The 16,678-nt window shown below is 47.9% G+C and overlaps 1 protein-coding gene across 1 annotated transcript in view; it reads right to left on the bottom strand.

Moving 5' to 3' along the window:
* Positions 1 to 1,036: 1,036 nt before the first annotated feature.
* The window catches only part of ITPRID2 (ITPR interacting domain containing 2), a 234,750-nt gene continuing 219,108 nt past the window's right edge, over positions 1,037 to 16,678 (bottom strand). Inside the window, exons 18-19 of the mRNA XM_085645187.1 lie at positions 15,771 to 15,895; positions 1,037 to 2,109 (exon numbers count right to left, since the gene is read on the bottom strand). Of these exons, the coding sequence (XP_085501313.1) occupies positions 15,785 to 15,895 (111 nt within the window). The 3' untranslated portion in view covers positions 1,037 to 2,109; positions 15,771 to 15,784. The remainder of the gene's footprint in view (positions 2,110 to 15,770; positions 15,896 to 16,678) is intronic.

Below are 16,678 nucleotides of genomic sequence, written 5' to 3'. Positions count from 1 at the left end.
GTTTAATGTATATGGCCCCTCTTGCTAAGTACATCAGAGAACAGGGGTTTACCCCCATTCCTATGCAGACGATACACAACTGCTCTTATCTTTAGATAATGACATAGATTCGACCAAAAGTCCCTGCGCTGAGGGCATGCTTGCAATAGCGAACTGGATGACAGATAATTTCCTCCAGCTGAATGCTACCAGAACTGAGATTCTGCTATTTGGCACTGCTCAGATGGACTGGTCCCCCGACTGATGGCCCGCCTTGCTGGGCACTGCTCCTATCCCGACACTTATGGCTAAAAACCTAGGTATCCCTACTGGATCACTCTCTATCTATGAGAGACCAAGTCATGGCCACTTCAGGCACCTGCTATCACACGCTGAGTCTTCTCCATAGAGTGTTCCAGATGCTTCCTTTATCCATCTGCAGAACCCTGATTTAGGCCTTGGTTATAATCCATCTCGATTACTGTAACGCTCTCCTTGCATCAGCCAATGAGTCCCTCCTGAATAGAATGCAGGTGATTCAGAATACAGCAGCCCGTCTCGTTCTCAATATGCCTCCGAGAACATCTTCCAGGCCATTGATGAAGCAGCTTCACTGGCTTCCCATCCGCCAGAGAATTAAATTCAAAATCTGCTGCCTAGCCCACAAGGCACTTCATGGCGGAAGCCCTAGTTACCTTGCGGAAAATCTTTGGCTCTACCTTCCAGGCAGATTGCTGCGTTCTGAAGGTAAAGGGCTTCATTTTGTCCACCCGCATTGGAAAACTTCGTACGGGGTGGGCGGAACTTTTGCTTACTTGGCTCTGTAACAACGAAACTCTGACTGTGGAGTTACGTAAGTGCACCAATCTTCTTCTATTTAAGAAACTCCTAAAGACAGAACTGTTCAATTATTAAGTACTTCGATCTGACATACTCCTCTTCTTCAGCGCGGCAATACCCCTTCGGGGGAGATTCCAGCGCTCTACAAATCCTATACATACATACGAAGAAGTTAATACCACCTGGTTTACTAAATGAAATAGTCCAAAGAAGGAAACATGTGCAAAATAAATACTTTAATGTTTAAGAATCAGCCGTTGTGTAGTCCAAAACAAGCTGGTGTAAATTAGGATATATGATATATTTTATTATTTTAGTTACAGTTAAACGTATCAAATCTGTTTTTAATATAATGTGAACTTTGTTGAAAGCTACCAAAGTATAAAATACGTTTCCACCCACAATCAAACTTCTCAGTTCAAAACACGTGTTAGAGCATCTTCTTGTATTGAAAGTTGTCAATTAGCAGTTCATGTTTGTCACCAGAGTCGTTTTACTGGGTACAGTGGGGGAAACGATACCACAGATGTGAGGAAAATCTAACCTGCATTGTTTCCCCAAATAATACAGCAGAGGTCATCCTGTTCCAGTCACAAGCCCACAATATTATCATCATTTTTCAAATAGTAATCCAAATATAGAAGACTTACCCTACTACATGAGCACATTTCATGAGCATACATTGTTAAATATTGAAAACCAATAAAGTTGGTATTTAGAAAATAGAATATTTATCTAGATTACAAAGCTACAACGTTCAGTGTAAGAACTATTAGTAGTATTGAGCAAACGTGTGCAAATCCTACACAGCTCATAGCAACTCTCACTTACAACAAACAGTAATTGGAAAAAGTCTTTGGTCGTTTCAAGCTCTTAAAGTTAATTATTGCACAATAAGTACCTCATGGAGGTCAGTGTTTTTAAGAAGCAAGACCTAAAACATAGTAAACTACACAATGTACATTAAGTAGTGAATTATTCAAGTTTCACGTTATAGCTACACACAGGATCAGACCAAGAACAGGCATACAAATAAATATGAATCATTACGCACCTCCACAGTTTTTTTAAGTTTAGAAAAGTAATACAGTAAGCTCAGCCCACGTGCCCACATTATGTACACGAGTCAAAGGAAATCTATATATGCATCCGTAAAACAAGATATTGCATACAGTAGCCCATCCCAGCAGCAATAGTGTTTCCTGAAGCGCAGGCTGACGATTGCTTGGCATGTTCAGTGTATCACTCTTGCATCCATTGTTTAAGTAGTGAAACGGCGTTGGATCAACCCTAAAATAAAATGGAGATGAACAATTATCCCACTTGCATCAAAAGACTGAAGAAATAATATATCAAGAAAAGGAAATAAAATCCACCTTCACCAAATGATGGGTATGCTAATTTTATATTCACAAATACTCTTCATCATGTGAGAGGACTAGGATACCTTATTCACCTTTACCAACATAACCGCATGGGCAGACATTCAAATACAGTTGTATTAGAATACTTACCAGTAAAACTACTTATGCAATTCAAGATCTTTCATAGATTCTCATATTTACCCGGACACCTGATTCGGGACTCTGATGCAGACATTGAAATGTAGCATATGCATCTGTACTCACTGCTTCCAGTGGCCAATCTTCTATTTGGCATGGAAGAGGGATGGGCCAGAGCCCCTGTCCCTTTGCACTGATCAAGGTGCTTTCATCTTCAATACCATGTCCTTTCATGCTTCACCTAAAATATGCCTCCTATTGGAGACCTGCGTAAAGCTGGTGTCTCGTCATGTGTCCCGGTTAGGCCTAGTGGAAAACACTGTCATTTTAAAAGCACACGTCTCTCTAAGTTGCCTCTTGACAAACATTTGCTTGCGCGACAGTGAGGGTTAATTTCCATGAAACATAACTTGCTTACAGATTCATCTTCGCAAGAACACTATCCCGACACCTCGAACATTCTGTGCAAGGTCTGAATATACATTGTACAAATGCGGTTGTTTATTGTTCGTTCATGTGGCCACAGTTAGCTATAGAATATAAGCAATGGCAGTCTGACTAGAATCTCGGCTCAGGACAAGTATGCCTTTTGTTAAAATAAACAAGCATTCATTTCTGGGATTCAGGACAGGAGCACTTGCTGTCATTTGTGAGGTCACTATACGCTGAAAGAACAAGTTACTTACCTTCGGTAACGATGTATCTGTAAGAAACATTAGTTAGATTCCTCACCTTAGAATATCCCCAGGCGTCAGACTGGATCCGGAAGATTTTTGTAGCAATACCCCTTGCGCGTCGCTAGGCGTCGTCTGCGGCTCCGCGTCCGTCGTTGGCGTTGTGCGCCGGAATGACGGAGTACTTAGACGCCGCCCTCGCGCGCTGACGTCAGTTCTTGTACATAGCTTTCCGCGCCAGGAACGCAGAGCCATGCAAGAGACCGACACTGGTGCCAAAAAATCTAGGGCCCTAAAAAGGATAGCCTTAACCCTAGATGTCGGTTCGCAGAACGGGGAGGATGGGTGGGTCGGTGAGGAATCTAACTAACTAATGTTTCTTACAGATACATCGTTACCGAAGGTAAGTAACTTGTTCATCTGAAAGAAACACGTTAGTTAGATTCCTCACCTTAGAATAGATACCCAAGCAATATCAACCCCGGTGGTGGGTCTGCGAACCAAGATCACACCAGAAAGACCTGGAGGACAGAACGGCCAAAGAAGCCAACCCTCCGGACTTGGCTGTCTAGGCAATAGTGCCTGGCAAACGTGTGCAGCGAAGCCCACGACGCCGCCTGACAGATGTCCTGCAAAGGGACTCCCCGTCCCAAAGCAGTAGTAGCCGCTGTGGCCCGAGTAGAATGGGCTCTCAGCCCAACAGGAGGGACCTTTTTTGCCAAGGAATAACAGGTTTTTATACACAAAACGACCCACCGGGAGATGGTCCGTTTGTGCACAGCTTTCCCCTTCTTAACACCCACGTAGCTAACGAAAAGCTGGTCGTCCACCCAGAACTGTTTCGTGCGGTCCAAATAAAAGGAGAGCGCACGTTTTGGGTCCAGACGGTGGAGCCGCTCTTTCTCTTTGGAAGGATGCGGAAAGAAGGTGGGCAAGGTGACAGATTGCCCAAGATGAAAGGGGGTCACCACTTTCGGAAGAAAGGAGGGACGAGGCCGAAGGACAACCTTGTCCGGATGAACAGATAGAAAAGGAGGCTTGGACGATAGAGCCTGGAGCTCACTCACCCGTCTAGCCGAGGTGATGGCTACCAGGAAAGCAGTCTTAAGAGTCAGAAGACGAAGAGGACAATTGTGAAGAGGCTCATAGGGAGCGCACATCAGAAATGTTAAGACAAGATTCAAGTCCCACTGAGGCATTACGAAAGGGACAGGAGGGAACGTGTGAGTAATGCCTTTAAGAAAGCGTGACACCACAGGGGACTTGAAAAGAGAGGGCTGATCAGGAAGCCGCAAGAAGGCAGAGATGGCAGCAAGATAACCTTTCAAGGTGCCCAAGGCAGAGCCCTGCTGGGCCAAAGAAAGAAGAAAGAGGAGAACCTCAGAAAGAGGGGCGGAAAGGGGATCCACAGCCTTTGCTGTGCACCATGCCACAAATTTGTTCCACCGGCAGGCGTATACCGTCTTTGTGGAGGGACGCCTGGCTGCCAGAATGATATCACAGACTTCAGGAGGCAAGTCAAATGGCATCAACTGCCGCCGCTCAATCTCCACGCATGGAGGTGGAGGCTGGACAGGTTCAGGTGGAGGACCGTCCCCTGCTGCTGCGACAGAAGATCCTCCCGAAGGGGCAGACGTATCAGAGGATCGGTCAACATACTGAGTAGCTCGGGATACCAGTACCTTCGTGCCCAATCCGGAGCCACCAAGATGACTTTGGCCCAGTCGCGCCTGATCTTCTTCAGTACTCTGGGCAGAAGTGGTATAGGCGGAAAGGCGTACAACAGACCGCAACTCCACTTGCGACGAAAAGAGTCACCGAGCGAGTGCCGCCTTGGAAATTCCAACGCGCAGAACTGCTGACATTGCGCGTTCTCGTCGGTGGCGAATAGATCTAACCAAGGCTCTCCCCACTGCTGAAAGAGACCTTGCGCCACCTCGGAGTTCAGACGCCATTCGTGATCCATCATGCACCGGCGGCTGAGTTCATCTGCTCTGGCGTTCAGAGAGCCCGCCAGATTGTTGAACCACCAGGGTGATGCCCTGGTGTTCCAGCCATGTCCAGAGGCGCAGACCCTCCTGACAAAGGGTCCACGACCCCACCCCGCCCTGTTTGTTGCAATACCACATGGCGGTGGTGTTGTCCGTGAACACCTGCACGACACTTCCCCGGACAGAGGGAAGGAAGGCTTTCAGTGCAAGTCGGATCGCTCTCAGCTCCAACAAGTTGATGTGGAGGCGAGACTCCGCCGGAGACCAGAGGCCTCTGATCTCCGCCTCTCCCATATGGCCACCCCATCCCAGGAGGGACGCATCCGTCACTACGACATGCTCCGGTAGGGGTAGGGAGAGGCTCTTGCCCGTGACCCAATCGTGGTCCGTGAGCCACCACTGCAACTGCTGTGCAGTGCCCTCCGAGATCAAGACATGGTCGGACAGGTTGCCGTGATGCTGGGCCCACTGAAACTTCAGGTCCCACTGCAGAGCCCGCATGCGCCGCCTGGCGTGATGCACTAGTAGGATGCAGGAAGCCATCAGCCCCAGAAGCCACAACACTAGCCTGGCCGAAACCCAGGATAGAGGCCGAAAGATGGGAATCAGGGCCTGTATATCCCGGACCCGCTGTTCCGGCGGATGAACCCGGAACTGCGCCGAATCGAGAACCGCTCCGATGAAGAGGAGCTTCTGAGAGGGGCTCAGGTGTGACTTCGGCACGTTGATGGAAAACCCCAGCAAATGCAGGAGATCCGCCGTAGTCTGGAGGTGGGAGACGACTGCCTGGGGCGAGCCCGCCTTCAACAACCAGTCGTCGAGATAGGGGAAGACTGGAACCCCTGATCTGCGCAGATGAGCTGCGACCACCGCCATCACTTTCGTGAACACCCGAGGGGCACTGGTATGGCCGAAGGGGAGCACGGTGAACTGAAAGTGCTCCTGAGCCACCGTGAACCGCAGGTAACGCCGGTGGGCCGGCAGGACGGGGATGTGGAAATATGCGTCCTGCAAGTCCAACGCTACCATCCAGTCTCCAGGGTCTAGGGCAGCTAGAACCTGAGCCAAAGTCAACATTTTGAACCGTTCCTTCCGGAGGAAGGCATTGACGTTCCGGAGGTCCAAGATAGGGCGTAGGCCCCCTTTGCCCTTCTTGGGAACCAGAAAGTAGTGGGAATAACAACCACGACCTACTTCTGGGCTCGGAACGCGCTCGACGGCCTCTTTGGCCAAGAGGGCCGAAACTTCCTCTCGCAGAAGATTCAAATGATCCTCCGAGATACGGTGGTGCTGCGGTGGCATGGCTGGAGGGGTCGTCTCGAAGAGGAGGGAGTAGCCCCTTCGGACAATTTGCAGCACCCACCTGTCTGAAGTAATGGTACGCCAGTGGAGCAGGTGATGGCGGACCCGGCCCCCCCACTGGCGAGGAATGGGCCTGAAAGCTCGGACTACGAAGGCGGATGCTGCCGGGGTGGATGTGGACTGACCGCGTTGTCCCCCAGTACCGCCTTGGCGGAAACCACGTCCGCGACCGCGTGCAGGCTGGTTCTGCGGCCGGTGGCTAGGCGGACGTGAGGAGGTGCCCCTTCCTTGGCCACGAAAGGAGCGAAAAGCGGAAGTTTGTGGCCGCGGGGCCGAGCGGCCCAAGGACTTGGCCGTAGCCTGGGAGTCCTTGAAGCGAGCCAGCGCACTGTCCGCTTTCTCACCAAAAAGGCGAGCGCCATCAAAAGGCATGTCCATGAGAGTGCTCTGGACATCCCCTGAAAAGGACGTGGACCGCAGCCAGGCGTGACGTCGAAGCGCCACCGTGGTAGAAATCGCCCTACCCAGCGAGTCCGTAGTGTCAAGTCCACATCGGATGGCGTGGCGCGCTGCATCTCTCCCATCGGCCAGAGCCGAGGAAAGCCGTGCCCGGGCCTCCTCCGGGCACAGGGGCAGCACATCCTCCACAGTATCCCACAGAGAGTGGGAATAACGGTCCAAGCGACAGGCGGTGTTCAAAGACCGCAGGCCCAAACTGAGCGAGGAGAACAGCTTTTTACCGAACTGTTCCAGTCTCTTGGAATCCCGGTCCGGAGGAGCGGACGGGAAGGAGGATTGGGAGGTAGAGGCCTGGATAACCAGACTCTCGGGGTGGGGTGTTGGGACAGAAAACTGGGGTCGGCCGGAGCAGGGCGGTGGCGCCTGGCAACGTTCCTATCCACAGGAGGGACTGTGGAGGGCTTGGACCAGGTGCCCTGCAGAACGTCAATGAGGGCCTCATTGAATTGCAGCAGAGGCTCAGTGGAGCATGCGGCAGACTGAAGCACCTCAGTGAGGATGTTCGTCCTCACAGCCACGGCAGGCAGCTCAAGCCCAAGGGCCGCGGCCGCCTTGCGCAGCACCACAGAAAAAGCTGCACCCTCCTCCGAAGCCACAGTCGGAGGAGAGATGAATCCAGTGTCCGGTGAGGTATCCAAACCACTGGCCTCCCCCAGTTCATCTGCCCAGTCCTGGGCAAGTTGGCCCTGAAGGGCCAAAGGGTCCACGGACCCCTCCCAGTCGCCCCCGTCATCCGATTCCTGGTAAACAGGAGGAATGATCGGAGCCGGTCGATAGACATAATGTGTCTCTAGTGGCGTCGGATGGCGCCGCATCGGCGTCCGGACCGGACAGGGGCTGAACCGGGAATCGACGTCCACCGGAGTCGGAGGTGGCACCGGTGTCGGCACCGGCGGAGGAGGCGTGACGAGGTCGACCGGCGCCCAGGATCGGGCCCCTCGGGGACCTGCGGCGTCGGGGCTGGAGCCTCCAACGGCGCCAGGGCCGGAGCCGCCGGCGCGCAAGGTCGCCCAGTCGAGTCCGTGGGGCCCGAAGGCGCGCCAGCGGGCGTCGACAGCGGGGCCAGGCTCCTCATGGCCGAGAGGAAGGCACTGACCTCCGCCGGCGTCGCGTCGCGTCAGTCCCAGGGACCGGCGGGTATGGGGATGTGCGCGGCTCCGGCGGAGCCGCGGGGGTGGAACCACCCTGACCCTCGGCCGAGACGCGCAACTGGCGAGGGGAGTCCGAAGAGCGGTGTCGCCTCTTGGACTTCTTGGAGCGCTTCGACTTACCCGATGACTTCGAGCCAGACGAGCGACGATGTCGAGTGCGGCTGCGCGACCGATCCTTGGACCTCCTCCTGGACCGGGATCAAGAGGGGCACGGAGCAGAGTGGCGAAGCTCGAGAAGCTTGCGGGACCGCTCCCGCCTAGCTTTCGAGGTCAGGGCCATACAATCGGAGCACGACTCCGCGTCGTGGTCGAGGCCCAAGCAGTACAGGCACCGGCGGTGATGATCGGTCACCGACATTAGTCGGTGACAGTCGTCGCAGGCCTTGAAACCAGGCATCCGACCGGCACCAGAGTCGAGAAAGTGACCGAAAAGAGTCAAAAAAGTTAGTCAAAAAATGACTAAAGGGGTAGCTCTCCCGGATCGGCGCTTACTGGCGTGGAAAAAACAAGAACTGACGTCAGCGCGCGAGGGCGGCGTCTAAGTACTCCGACGACGTCATTCCGGCGCACGACGCCAATGACGGACGCGGAGCCGCAGACGACGCCTAGCGACGCGCAAGGGGTATTGCTACAAAAATCTTCCGGATCCAGTCGGACGCCAGGGATATTCTAAGGTGAGGAATCTAACTAACGTGTTTCTTTCAGATCCTCAGGCCACCTGCTTGCTTATCTCTCTGTGGAGAGGGATGTCCAATTCATGAGCACAGCAAATACAAGGAGATGATGGACGGAGTGCTGAAACTTTTCAAACGCTCACCCCCAGTCACTGATCTGGGTTAAATCCATCATAGTTCTTTAGCTCACTTCCCCACCCCAGTTCAGACACAGCTATATGCAAATCAGTCTTGATCCTGTGCCTCATGGGAACAGTCCAGCCTGATCTGCCAAGCCATGTCTTCACTGGACCGGAAACAACCATCCATGGACAGGTATCGGGGTAACACCCCTCATCTGCCAGGCTACCTTGGTTCAGTGGCAAAGTTAGCAAGGGACCCACGTCTGGGCATACCCTGCCAACTTAGGGCAAACAAAGCAAACATAACAGGGACCTACATACTTTCCCTCAATGGAAACTGGTTTGGATAATCCGATGGGGGATACTTGGCGGAAAACACCCCCCCACCCCACCAAACAGTAGGATTATGCTATCTAGAATTGTTTTATATGCTCGCATTTATACATCAATACATTGTTTGGCAAGATGGTGGAACTATTCATTCTATCCATTGTCCTGATATTGCTAATCACTTTTATCTATTTCCGTCTATTGATTGTTGCAGCACATATAGAATCACCTTGGTTCAATGAACATCGAAAACACCCCACTGTGTATTACTTGTACACTTCTCTAGGAGAAAGAGAGAACGAGTGACTGAGCGAAAGGGTTCTAGATCTGTTACCACGATCCCTGGGAGAGCACAGGTCGACACTCTGGTTGCCAAAACTATTTGCCACCCATCTAGGTTTAGAGGGGCTAATGGTGGCACTGTGGGCTAGCTGGTCTTTAGGACATATCCTGCGGGGTGCACAGAATCAGTCTGGCAACTTCCCTACATTTATGCTGCCCAACAAACGCGTAGTTCCTACTGGAAAGTAGGGGACTGCATAACATGGCGCCGTCAGTGTTTGATCACCTGAGTAGTTCTATCATGCTTTCTCAGAGGACCCTACTTATCGCCTAACTGGAGACGTCCGTGCTGGTGGGGACAGTCCTCCTCAGCGGAGTAGGTTACCTCTATGTATTGGCTGTAGGGCGTTCAAACTTATCTAAGGATCTATTTCACATTGTGTTACCCTCATTGTAATTCATTCTATATGTTAACAATAATTAATGAGGCAGCATTTAATATCGCTAAGAATTGTAGACATGCGGTTACGCAGTAGCTATTACAACATGGTCTTGCAGCTGCAGGCTGAGACGTTGTCTTCGTGGTTGAGGCTGAGAAGCATTAGGAACAGGGGTATTCTATTCCTGAGTTACATTCCAGGCTGCAAACTGCACCACTGTTATTTCACACTTACAAAACAGGATGAAGTACCAGACAATCACACACTATACGAAGAAATGAAAATACCACAAATTTACCGAGAACACAAATTGGTTTAAAGGCACCCTTCCACACACAAACACAAGCGTTAGACCCAGCACTCTCAGCAATGAGGAAGCAACATGGCCAGTCTTAGCCTGCTACACACCGCATCCTAATGTTGATAAATTACCAGCAGCTGAGGTGAGAACACTATTGTAACGCTATGCAGATGTCTTACACAGTTGGTTATGCGAACGTTAACACTTAACCCTGCATGGACTTCAAGCTGCACAACCACAATTGGCTAACCCGGGTATCAGCCCACAAATGCTAAATGCAGTCATAGCAACAGCTCTCGTCAGATGAGGAGATTCCATTTTATACTGTACAAAATACAGGAGAGCTTAAAGCAATGTTTCTTCATACGTGCTCGCAGGAAAAAAACACAGAATATCAATGATTTGCTTGCCAATAGAGATGGCTCCCTCCGTAGAAGGCTTCACAACTTGGGGTGCTGTCTTTGCTGCCCTTTACACCAGAACAAATGATACCCCTTCATTGACTGTGCTGCCTAAAGTGCTCAAACAGATCCAGAATGAGTATGGGGCAGCATCTGCCCTGGACTTGGGGATGAAACTGATGGGCAATTTTGCTGCAGTATCTGCCATTATGCCAAGCAACCTAAAGCGGGAAGCTTCAGCGTTGGCTATACGCCAGCACATACAGGACTTGGCTCCTGCACAGCAGGAGCGCAAATTACCTAAAATTATTAAAGAAACCTATGCTACATTGGCTTAAGATAATTTGGGAGCAAGACACGAGAAACTAAAATTAAAGAGTAACTCTGAAAAGGAAAATTCTAAGCAAGCACCTGACTCTTCAACAAAGAAGTGGGGCAATAAGAAAAACATAGACAAAACTAAGTCATGAGGTGGGCCTCCTCAACAGGAAGCCACTGGAAAACACTATAGCCTGCGAAACCGTGACAATATAGGATCGCCTGACCGGTATCAGGATATTGATACACGTTTGTTTCGATCCTTTCAGGATTCATCTAATAAATGCTTGGAGAGAGGTGGAGGGTCAGAGCGTCGATCGGAGGAGCATGTGAAACCGAAACAGGACTCAACACTCATCTGACTACATATTTAAATAGGAAGAAAAAACAAAGCCTTTCAAGCCTCAATTGAAAAAGAAGGTAGTCAGACTTAAGCTCAGGGTGGCCCCAGATATTGAGGACTCCACTTCTAAGCGGGGAATGGGCAGTGACAATGCTGGACAGCACAGCAGAAATCATGGTGGCCCGCCAGAACCAGATGGATTGTCTGGTGGGAGTAGCTCGGAGTGAGTATATCACGATGGAAATACCTGGTACCAGTGTAAGAGTCCCACATCACCTATATGAAATACGTGAATTGGAGGGGGGACATATCTAGAAGCATCAATTTTCTTTTTTAGAAGGACTTAACACAAGGTTACAATATTCTTTTGGCTGAAAATAATTGGCCACCTGATTTGGAGTGTCCAAACGGGGAAATGGTAATTTTACCTGCTTTCTCCAACCTCGTTCCAGTATTAGTAAAATATTCATAGGCCAAGGAGTGGACACTAGCGCTAGCTCCTGCATTATACTGCAACCATGTGGTGTGGGACGACAGTTTCCTTTATCATGAAATACGACTGAGGACAACCCCCCAACCCCAAAGAAATTATCCAATAAAACATTAAGCTAAAAAAACAAGTTCGGGATATTCTTTAACAATTTGAATACTAAGATGTTTAATAGAAAATTGCACCTCCTCAATGAATAATTCCTTGTTTTCTGTAATGAAACCTGATCATTCATACCATCTGGTATTAGACTACAAACACTTAAACATAGCTATTTGCACATTTGCAGTACAAAATGCACAAAGTGCTGCACTAATGAACAACAGTGCGGAAGAAATACAAAACACTTGATATCTCGAATCGATTTTACTGCCACAATGTAGCACCTGGAAGCAGATATCTGATCACATTCAACATGCTTGGCTCTCACAGAAAATAGCCCGGGCGGTTATCAGCCAGAGTAACAAAACAACTACAAAAATTTGATGGCCAGGCATTGTCCTAGGTCGAGGACATTTACTTAATGGATGATGACCTTTCGGAGCACCTGACGAGTGGATCGCAGTTTTGAGGTTTGCTCGCATGGGCTACAAATTTCATTAAAAAAATAAAGAAAATTCCATCTCAATGTCCTTTTTCTGTGATATGAGCTGTCAAGCGAAGGCAAAAGCCCTGCAACACACTTCTTAAAGAAGTGTGCGCTACTTCAACCTCCAACTACATTGAAGAGATTGCTGTCCATATTGGGATTTCTGAATTTTGGCAGAACTTGCATTCCAGATTACGCAGAACAGTTTAAACGATTTTACGACCCAACACGTCCAGACTTTTCCAGTACACATTGGACTCATACATACAAATATATTATGTTGCCTACAAGCAGACATGATGGCTTCAAAACACTTCCACAAAAAGAACCTGGTGATCTGCATCATTGCAGGGACATCAGGATGTATGTATGTCACGTTAAATGAAGGTGGCACAGTAACAATTGCATATAAATCGCATCTTTACACACTGTTGAAATGCGATTTGCAGCTACAGCAAAACATACTGACAGCAGTTCAGACTGCTGTGGTGAGAAGGTGACCCCTAGCCAGGGAAAACGCATCTTAGTCGTTACCTGGGCATCAGACTTAGAGGCCGTCTCCAGAGCAATCGTTCCAAAAGCCAAAGCATTACATCCAAGATGGATACGAAGGGCCAACTCGCTCACCGCAACAGATGTAGAGTAAGTACGACTCTAAACTACAAACACAGGCTTTTTACAGTACAAAAGAAAATAGCCTCTACCTAATGGAATTAGGCCACTAGAATGCTATGAATACATCATTTATACTGATGGTTCTGTCCAGCCTGCCGTAGGGATAAAGCATCAATACTGGGCAGCGTACGCTATTGTGAAAGGGCACATGCACAGTGGAGAATTTCATCCTGATAAAACCTACATGCAGTCACGTGGCAATTGCACAGCGCAGATGGCCGACCTTAGGGCTCTAGTACTTGCACTAGAAAACACAGTTTCAGGATTCTCCACACTTATTGTGTGCGTTTTGTTTTACTGTTTTCACTCTTATAATGAATATTTACCTTATTATTCAGAGACTTAAATGGTTGCACAATAAAGCGCAAGCTGCTTTGGGAACAGGTGACAAAGCTGAAAGATTGCTTGCCCAGGACTCATGTGAAACACACATTGTGTTACCAACACACTGGCGTACAACTTGCAGGGAATTCTATAACTGATGAAACCACAAAAGCAACAGTTCGTACTGCTGCGATTGCTGTAATCACTCGTTCCAGTATGAGGATAGACAGAGACATCGAGTTGGCTGTCAACGCTGCTCACAATGACACCCATCTGCTAAAAGGCTTTCCACTCAAGTACTTCCACAATTTAGATGCACAAAATATTCCATATGCTTACATTGCTGGAGGGGGGGTGATGGAGTGATACCAGACACAGACTACAGGATGTGTTTAATCCCAGCTGCAAACTAGGGTCTGGCATCTGCACACACAGGGGTGGCTGCTACAATTTAATAATTACAGCAACGTTACTGATGGCCCGGTCTTTACAAATAGACCAAGGCCTTTGTCCTTAAAAGCAACATCTGGCAGCAGATGAAGGGTTCCACCGTGGCACTTTCACCACAGACACTTCTTATTTCCAACACGCCTCTGACTTGTGTTTTCCTGTACCACTGGGGCCCGTTGTCATTGGAAGGGGCTTAAAAATACATCTTGGTAGCAGTGGATTCCGATAGGTATGGCCACAGCGGTTGGCTGACACCTAAACTGTTATAAAGGATCTGCGAGTCTTCAGTCAACTAGTACAGAAACCGATTGCAATTCGGAAACCTGAAAAGAACACGATCCACATCAATGTACCACAGATAGAGTCTTCTCCCAGTTCTACAAAACCTGCTGAGCTGCCAAAAATAGATCTGGCTATTCATCGACTTTGATTACTTCTATTCCAATGCATCGGATCCACCACCGCCTCTACCATTCAGGGTGAAAGAGTTTGCTTTCTATCTTTGGCTGAAAAAAACATTTTATTTCTCCTAGGTTACATCTTTGGATTACAAATGCGTTACTTTCCCTGGCCCTCATGCTTGGTTTGATGACAGTCTTTCTTACTCCTGAATGGACACTATCTCCCAGAACGCTCTGCAGTAAAACTGGTGTACTTGGTTCTCAAATCACATGTGTCATCACACCGTGAACAGAGGCCTTTCTCTGATGATCATTTCAGCTGTTCCAGTTCCCGATTTGGTTCAATAAGTATGGAAAACACCCCACTGTGTATTCCTCGTTTACTTCTCTGAGAGAAAGAGAGAGCGAGTGACTGAGCAAAAGGGTTCTAGATCTGTCTGGTACAATCCCCATGTTTACATTGCCCAACAAACGCAGTCACTACTGGGAAGTAGGGGACTACACGACAGTCTTTGCAATTAGGTGAGCGCATAGTTGGATGAATACTAAGGGATTGCAGTTTGGTGGGTAATTAACATCACATTAGAGTATATTATCTGAAGTTGATTGACATGCTGTGGGGTAATAAGGGCTTTGGATCAACATTATCAATAGTACCCACTGCATATTGTTGAGACAAAAGAACCTTTTCACATTAACCAGCTACTTTTCAGAACCGGTCACTCAAAGACTGAATGAAGTGCAGCATGTCATTCTAGAATAGGTTCACACTGTAAAACTGAGGAGTTCAGACAATTATAATTACTAAGATCACAATCACTTTGTTCCTCTTACAGGTGAGATTTAAATGCAGCTGAGAGAAGACATTAGCGGAAAAAGGCAAAGATACATGGAGAGAAAAGCAGCAAAGTTAGAAAAAGGAGGTCTCTCTATGCAATGCGTTGCCACTTCCTGCTCCCCACATCCCATATACACATGCATAAAGAGTGAATTCACGCTCCCATCACTACAACTCTCTCAAACCCCGAAAGTAAAGGGCCATTCCCACAAAGAGAAGAAGCTTCAAATTGGTCAGCAAGGGCAAACCGGTAACAGTTAAAACTGTCATCTCTAGAATGATTGTAGGCTAACAGCACAGCCTTGTTGCTTCACTTGAAGATTGAAAGGATGACTGCTTATTCCCCCCTCTCCATCAGCTTATTCAGAAAGACAAGATGGCTCTCTTTGCCAGGGGCACCAGTGACTTAAGATGGTTGGCCACTTCACTTTGAACAGAAGATTGAAAAAGCCATCAAAAATGTAAGCACACACTTTAGATACATACAGATTCTTCAAACACTGAATTCATACTTCCATAGTTCAAGTAATATTTCTGGGAAGGTATACATACATACATAGAAACATACATACAGATTACCAGCCATAAAAGAAAAAATGAAACTGGCAGCCTTAGATGGAGATACAAAAATTGGATTCCTTTACCCTGATAAATCAAGTAAATATCAAGAACAAGTGACATTTCAGTGAGAAATACACATCTCTGACAACCATAAATGCAAAATACATCTTCATTCCAATGCTTTCAGAATTCTCAAACTTCAATACAGCAGTCAGAAAACAATCCTAAATCAAAGCAAAGAAGATATGCACACATTTTACAGCTTGTGCTTACCTCTATCTGCTACTTCAGAGCTTTCCATCCTGCTTTCCATCAGCAGACCTCAAAGGAGAAGATACAGCTGCTAACAGTCCACTTACTATTTCTCTTCGGATATCCCCAACAATAGATTCTTTTATCTGGAAAAATATAAAACCATTATGGGTTTCAGGCTATGATTAGACACCTGAAAGTCTAACACAAACAAGTCCGATACCACTCCAAGTACAGATTCCAAGGCTGGTAGGGGTAGGATGTACATTGTAGTAGCAGCTTTACCTATCCAGATGTACAACAATCATACCAAATAAAAATAGTACTTCTAGCACATATTTTAATGTGGCAAGGGATAACATCTATGAAATCGTAGCCGCTTTAGCTACAAGACTGTACAAGAAACATACCAAGCATGCATACAAGGGAGTGCAGTTACCCCATGCTATAACTAACTCTTCAAAATAAATGTGGTCATTCACTTTGCATATGTTGTTTGGAAGGATATCAGTAGATAATCTCAAATTATAAGTCGGTAAGCCTCTCCAGACAACAATTTACCATCATTTACCCATTATATAGGCATTACAAGCGGCAGAAGAAACCTAGAACATCAGGGACATTTATGCTTGCCAGGAGCCTGATTATTCCCCATGTCATGACTCATACAAAGGCCACATAGCAAGGATATACACAAAAGTACCATCTGTTAATAGTTTGCTTTTTAGAGACGGTGTGTGTGCGCACAAATATGTTGCAGTCTCCTAGAACATTCTGTAGATATTGAGGATTTTGTTTTAACTAATGGTGTTGATAGGAATGTCCTTTGCATGGTAAGCAAGCATGTAGCCATGCCCTTAGTTTCTGTTTGCATGTGAAACGGCATTCCCAACTTTGTTTGGCCGTGGCTTCTGCGCCGAAGCCTAGAC

Source organism: Triturus cristatus, chromosome 3_1, assembly GCF_964204655.1.
Source record: "Triturus cristatus chromosome 3_1, aTriCri1.1, whole genome shotgun sequence".
Taxonomy (NCBI): Eukaryota; Metazoa; Chordata; class Amphibia; order Caudata; family Salamandridae; genus Triturus; species Triturus cristatus.
Note: the sequence above shows the minus strand (reverse complement) of the source record. Positions and strands in the feature narration are given on the sequence as shown.